The 7,507-nt window shown below is 33.7% G+C and overlaps 1 protein-coding gene across 1 annotated transcript; it reads left to right on the plus strand.

Moving 5' to 3' along the window:
- LOC107621566 (ISWI chromatin-remodeling complex ATPase CHR17-like) lies at positions 5,649-6,633 on the plus strand. Its single transcript, XM_016323596.2, has 3 exons — positions 5,649-5,887; positions 5,982-6,080; positions 6,170-6,633. The coding sequence occupies exons 1-3, from the start codon at positions 5,678-5,680 to the stop codon at positions 6,185-6,187; spliced, it is 327 nt and encodes a 108-aa protein (XP_016179082.1). The 5' UTR covers positions 5,649-5,677; the 3' UTR covers positions 6,188-6,633.

Raw genomic sequence — 7,507 nt, forward strand, 5'->3', positions numbered from 1 at the left:
GTACCATTCACTCCTATGTTAAAAGGGTATACATGACTCTGAACTCTGAGACAATCGGGGTTGCCCTAGGCTATACAGATGAGGGGCCAAGAGCATACATGACTGAGAAGTAGGGGTGGAAACAGGCCAGGCTAGGCCAGGCTTTGCTCTTAACAGGCATGGCCTATCATACAGTTAATTGGCCTGAGCCTGGCCTGCAGCCTGTTATAGGCTCTTTATAAGGTACTAGGTCTGGCCTATTATTAGCCTAGCCTGGCCTGAAGCCTGTTAAAAGGCCTGATAATTTATTTTTACAAAAATAAAAATATTATTTAAAAAAATTATTTTTTAATAAAAATATTTATATGTAATATGTCATATATTTAATATTTATAAAAAAATTTAAAACTTTTAATGTAAATAAGTGTGAAAATTTTACTTGATCATATCTTATTTAATAAAAGAGACACATATATTCTACATTGTAAAAAAGATATGAGTATTTGTAGTTGTAAAAAATTTAATTTTAAAATATAAAAAAATATTTATAATAAAATAAAATAGATTTAAAATATCTCATAATTTTGTTATAATAAATAATTATTTATATATTTAATTATATTTTAACAGGCCCAGGCAGGCCTGACAGGCCAATAAGGCTAATTAGTGAGCTTGGGCCTGGCCTATTAATGTATTAAGGCTTTTAAAAGAGTCTGGGCCTGTGCCTATTTTATAATAGGCCAGGCCAGGTCAGGCCAAACACAGGCCAGGCTGCAGGTCCCTGGCAGGCCGCCTGGCCTTTTTCCACCCCTACTGAGAAATGGGATTCCCAGGTTGGAGTCACATACAAGATTGCCCTGCAACATATTTGTGAAAATTTATCTGGCTTGGATGGCACCATTCCAACTCACAAGGCACTCGGCCCCACAAACTCCCTGCTCCACAGGATCATCACTCATATCCTAACCCCTCAAAGCGGTTCACATAACAGAGTAACTGTTTCTGACTCTTTCTTACTTTTGCTCTTGTTACTTTTACTCCTATCTCATTTGGTTACCTTATGATAAGGCACATGTGGGAATCTGTTAAAATTACAAAAAAGACGAGTCTACCTTATGGTATGTTTCTCAGAAATATTTTTGAATATTTTAAAATTGATCTAACAAATGAAGCTGTAGAAAATAAGGTCTCAATGATTAAAAGAGGAGGAGCTATGAAGGGAACCAAGGGGAAGAAGTCAGTAGCCTCGGATAGTGAGTTTGAGAGTCGGCCTGAGTTTTCCAAGACAATAGAATCAATCAAAGAAATCCCACCGAATTTACCAACATGTCGGAGCTAATGGTATAATCCTATAAGGCAACCCGCAAGCAAGCCTTTGAACATGAGAGGGCTTGGATAAGGTGAAAAGATAGGGTGAGTCTGATGTTGCAGAGTTTTGAGGAGGAGTTGGGTGCTGCTAGTGAAGAAGAGGCAGATGGCTCTGAGTTTAATTTATCTGATGATTAATAACTGTGTTCTCTCTTTTATTGATATTTGGCTTGTTTCGGCTCAATCTGATACTGTAGTAGTCTGCTTGGATACTTTAGAACTATGACATTGTGATAAACTCTTGGTATTTTGATTATATTTTGGATATTTTGCTTTCAATGTCAATTTTTTGCAGGTGTCCCTTGATGTCAAAAGGGGGAGAAATGGCTGAAAATTGAAATTGAGAAAAAACAGGGGATGAAATCCTTGTGGATTTATGATCACCCTTGTTTTAAATATTTGCTGTTTTGTTGGTATGATATGATTAATGCTTGTGATGCATTTGTTTTATAGATTTGCTTGCTAGGTTTTGAATTAGAAGCTTGTTACCTTGGTGAATATGTTTGTTGCTTTGGATTAAGAATATACATTTGATTTATGTTGGTAAATATACTTGCTGAATACTTTATTTTTTGCAGTTCTGTTAAGCTGTGATATGAAAATAAATGTTGATAGTTGCTATGGTTTGAAATGATTATGCTTGACTCAAAATATTTTTCCCTGCTCTGATATGTCATATGTTGATTGGAAAATATTTTCGAATAGACTGAATAGCAACTTCTTGAAACATCAAAAATATTTTTGATTGATATGTACTCAATTGCTTTGTGTAAAGTTTGAGCAGAAAATCATTTTTATGATAACGAAGGAGTTTTGTTTGTCATTCAATTCTGCTCATAAATCAAGCCATTCAACATCCTACATATAATATGTTGAATAACTTTGTTGCCTTAAGCTTGATTTCAAAAGTTACAAATATAAAACTTCCCTTGGTAAAATAGCATACATTAAGGGGGAGTCATGTAACAATTGGAAAGGAAGGAATCCAAGTATTCAAAAGGGAGTACAATAACCTTTGATTTCTTTCCATTTCAATTTTTAATAATGTTTGTCATCAAGGGGGAGATTAATGAGTTTGGAAAACTCTAAGTTAATATTAGTGATGACTAAACATTATTAATATAATTATTTACAAAAATTTTAATTTGATCTCAATTCATACTTGTTTAATTAATAATTTTGTTGGTGCAAATTTTGTTATTGGGCCAGAAAAATAGCAAGCCCAAGATAATGGAAGTGAATCAGCCTTGGTTATAAAAATTGCTAAATGTTGTGGCTGAAGCAATTTTTGATTATTGGGTCAGATTGATTTAAGCAAGCCCAAATTAAAATTAACAATCAGCTTTATGCAAAATTGTAATACAAAAGTTGGCTGAATTATTTAGTTGGGCCTGAATACAATCATTACTATGAGCCCAAATTATTTTGCTTGCTTGGTCCGAAACCAATTGAGAGAGAAAGCAAATGTTTTTGCTTCATGCTTCCAACGGATTCTATTTTCATCATGTGGTGGATTTTAAATTTTTTTTTGCTTGAGTTAATTACCTTGGAAACATGAAAGAAAAAATGTCAAAGTGATTTGATGGCAATTAAGTGTAGCTTACATGCTACTACACAAAGCAGGGAGAGTTGCACCTAATTAATTTATCTAACACTCATAGCTTTGTTTTTTTCTTTCTTCTCTCTCTACTCTTTCTTCTTCTTTCGGTCATATCACAGAGAAAATCATGGAAGCTAAGCCTAGCCACCGAAAAGAAGGTGAAGCAAGTAACAAGACCATCACAATGATGGCAAGAAAAAAAATAAAAAGTATGCTGTAGCTGAGATTCTCATCACTTATAGTAAGATTTGGTGAAGAGATCTTGGCTTCTCCATACCAAAAATGGAAGAAGAAGATTTCGGTCAGTAGAGGAAGATCCTTGGAGGGATGGCTTGTCTCTGATTTTGCTCAACCACCACAGGAGGTAGCTACAGTGGCTACGTGATAGAGGAGGCAGAAGTTGGAGCAGATGAAGCTGTCATCATCATAACTCATCAAATGCTAGGAATCCGTCTTGGAGGACAAGGCAAGATGGAGGGCTCGGATTGATGAAGATTGGTGACCAAGGAAGGACTAGAGGTAATTGTATGTTGGATTTTGCATTTGGTTATCTCTCATCTCTCTCTGGCCGAACCGGTTTGCATGAAGAAGAAGAAGTTTAGCTTGGTTTATTTGAGTTTCAACCGTGGAGGCTTCCCCAAATAAGTAAGGGAGAACAGCCAGGGCTTGAAGCAAGGAGTTGAGAATGCAAGGCACAAAGTTCTCATAGCTACCTAAGCTAATAGAAGTTCTTCTCCTTCAATGTTTTTCATTTTGTATTTTTCTGTTTAATTTTGTCTGTCTTGAGTCTCATGGAAAAAGGCAAACAGTGAGGTTTGTATGAAAAAGCCATAGAGTGGAAAAAGGCAGAGAGTGCAAAATTAAAAGAAAAAGTCATAGATGTCCTTAGAGGTCCTTTGTACATATGTGTTGTGTTTCATGATTCTGTGGAAATCCCTTGCAAGTTGGGTTAGCACTTAGCAGTTGAAAGCTTGGCAGTGACCAAGTCAAGTTCAGGATTGGGGTTTAGATTCTGGACTTGTCCCAAATAGGAAGGGTAGTTCCTAGGGAGAATTGGTGTTTGTAATCAAGAATGATTATAGTGAAATTCCATCATTATTGTGATGGAGACTGGATGTAGGCTGCCTTGCACTTAGCAGCTGAACCAGGATATATCTTGGTGTAATTCTCTCTCTCTTCTACTCTATTTCTGTTTCTGCTGCCCAAGAGATAAAACTGAAAAATATCTCGTGCCAGGTGACGAGATAAAAAGAAGAAGTCTCGTAACTGGGTACGAGACAAAAATCATAAAGTCTCCAGAAGCTGTTTCAAAGACCAGCAAGTGTTATTAAGTGAAAAAGGGGCTAAGATTCAACCCCCCTTCTCTTAGCCACTGAAAACCATCAATAAGAATATTTAATCAAATATGTTACCTTTTTATACCGCACTCTCAATAATTTTATTCTTATAATATTTTTTTGACATCCAACATTTATGTGCATTCTTTTTATAGAAGAAATGAAGAATACAGTTGGTAGATATGGAATAAATTTCTTACCTAATTCCTCCAACAGTAATTAATCTTCCCAACACTGAACTGAACGCAGAAGCTAGAAATTTTAGCTTCACGTGAACGTACGTTCAGAGGTGAAATCACTTCTGGGTTAGGGGTTCCAAAAAATTGCCAAACGTAATAATGGGACGTTCAAGACGCTCAAACGAGCTTTTTTATTCCCAACGTGAATGCCAAACACACCCTTAGTGAGTCATGCCAGAAAATAGACGGAAAATTATTATGTATGACGGAAAAAAAGTTGGAAATTGATCTACATATTAATTTTTTTAGGACTAAAATATCCGCTTTTAAAATTTTTGGAGACTAATTTAACTAATTAGTCTGCCAGAAAATGAACTAGAAACTAATTTGTCTATCCGAATAAAGTATTGGAGATGATTTTGTCTATTAATTTTTCTTGAAGACTAAAATATCTATTTTTAAAATACTTAGAGACTAATTTAGGTAATCTGTAAATGTCACTTGATATTTACCAAATTGGCTTATTAAGAGTGGTAATAGAGTAGGTAGAGACGAATTTTTGCCATATCTAATCTCGTTCCATCCTATAATAAGCTACATAAAACTTATCTATTCCTATTTTCAAATAGTAAAAAATTAAATCTTAACCCGTCTTTATAGGTATTCATCCCACTTCTACTTGCTTTTATACTTTTTTTATTCAATTAAAATCTAACAAAAAAATTAAATTTTATAATTTATATAACTATCATTACATACATAATATAAATTAAAATAAAAATTTAAATATAATATAATATTATTAATTATTTTACATATATTATATATATCAAAATAAATAAGACAAATATTACCTAAATTCCACTCCGCTCTATCCATCACCTCGTCCTGCCAAAAAATTCGCCGTGTCCCGAACGGACTTATACGACATTCACTTAATCATGTGGGTATATAGAGCCAGCATCAAATAGGTTGAAGAAGGTCACAACTCTTTCATTCAATAGAAAGTTCCATCTAACTCACTAATAGTTTTAGTGTGTGTTTGGATTATTATTTGTAAACGAAAATTTATATAAAATTAATTTTGTAAAATTGATTTTGATTAAAATTAGCCTCATTCCAAAACCCCAAAAATATACGCTCATAACCAATAATATGTACACTTCCCTTTTGTAGAATTCGTTTTTACTTCATTATAAAACTTGCAGATATGCATGGTTCACAAACTGGGCTATGGGAACTGGGATGAGTTGAAGGCAGCATTTCGAACATCACCCTTGTTTCGTTTTGACTGGTTTGTTAAGTCTCGCACAACACAAGAACTTGCAAGGAGGTGTGACACACTCATTCGCCTGGTAGAAAAGGAAAACCAAGAATATGACGAGAGGGAGAGACAAGCGCGCAAAGAGAAGAAACTTGCAAAGGTGGCATTCCCTCCACAAGTTAACTCTAAATACCTTAGGGTTTCTCATATTTACATATGATTGTTCTCATACTAAGTTCAACAAATTTTCTCAGACCATGACCCCATCAAAGCGGACCCTGGCAAGACAGACAGAATCTCCATCTTCTTTGAAGAAGCGCAAGCAATTAACCATGGATGATTATGGAAGTGTGGTAAGGACACCCTTGCCATAACTATTTATACTGTTTATTAAAGCTGCTTGCTGAAGTTTTACTGAAGGAGATCATTCTAATGTTGACAGGGAAAAAGGAGAAAATAAATGACATACTGTGGATTGCATAGGGTAATTTAGTGGTTGGGCACTAAAACCCTTGCACGGGCACTAACCGTCTCTGGTGACTAATGTAGGCCCTAAATATCAGTTGCGAGGGATAGTTATAGAAGATTGTGCAGACACCACGGATATTCTAAGTTTTTATATCACTGAACAAATCTTTCAGATTCTAACTGATAGTTCCGTGAATGTGTAATATTTAACCATACGATATCTTTAAATATGAATGCATTAGGCCTAATATTCTGAAAACCTGATTGTTCACCGAACTTCTTAGAGGTTTTGACGTCAAATTGAGATTTTGTATTATTATATCAAATATCGATACAAGTTCATATGATATACAGACATGCCGATTATCTAATTGTTACGGGGAAATACTGTAACTTGAACGAACACAAATAATGATGTTCCATGATTGGCATGGGTCATAGATACCGGATCGCCTGATGGAGGCATGCCCCAGTTTGTATAAAATTAAGTTTGTAAAATTAATTTTGATTTAAAGTAAGTTGGTATTAACGTGGTTTATGTTTAGTAATTTTCATTCAAAATGAATTATAGTAAATTAAATATTGTTTAGATTACATTATTTAAAATTACTCTTAAATAAAAATTTACAAAAAAGACAAATTCAAATAATTATTTTAAGTTATCTTATAATTTTATTTTAGATATTTAAATAAATTTTAATACTTTTTAGTACTCTCAGTATTTTTTATTCTAATAGGATTAATAGAATCATAATATAAAACAAAAAAATATTTCATACAAAAAAAATAAAAATAACGGTAAAAAAATTATATAAACAAAAAATAATAAAAATTTTATAAAAAAATAATAATATTCATGAAAGAATATTGGAGAAACAATATTGTAAAAAAAAAAACAAAATTCATCATATAAATAACCAAAGATACAATTGGTACATTAAAATCAATTTCAGTGCAACATAAAAAGTTGAATTAAAAATTGTAGCTTTTGATAAATGTGGGTTAAAAGGTAGAATCAAGTTTACGTTCCGAAAATATTTACACAGCTCTGATCACATTCGCAATAACCAATATGAGGTGCTGCTAAATCTTATGGAGAATAGGGGAGAACGGCACTTAATAATTGGTGATTTCAATGCAATTTTGTCTAATCAAGAAAAACAGGGAGGAAAGGAGAAATCAGCTCAATCAATCCAATCTTTCCAAGACTTTATCAACAGAGGACAATTGATAGATATGGGTTTTAATGGTGATAAGTTTACCTGGTGGAACCATAGTTGCCAAGATAGTGCTATTCGAGAAAGACTAGACC

Source organism: Arachis ipaensis, chromosome B10 (assembly GCF_000816755.2).
Source record: "Arachis ipaensis cultivar K30076 chromosome B10, Araip1.1, whole genome shotgun sequence".
Lineage (NCBI taxonomy): Eukaryota > Viridiplantae > Streptophyta > Magnoliopsida > Fabales > Fabaceae > Arachis > Arachis ipaensis.

Excerpts from the sequence above, each read along its gene's own strand:
- LOC107621566 (XM_016323596.2), top strand. The coding sequence starts at position 5,678 with ATGGTTCACAAACTGGGCTATGGGAACTGGGATGAGTTGAAGGCAGCA. Across the intron at positions 5,888-5,981 it reads AAGAGAAGAAACTTGCAAAG|ACCATGACCCCATCAAAGCG; the intron begins GTGGCATTCCCT and ends AAATTTTCTCAG.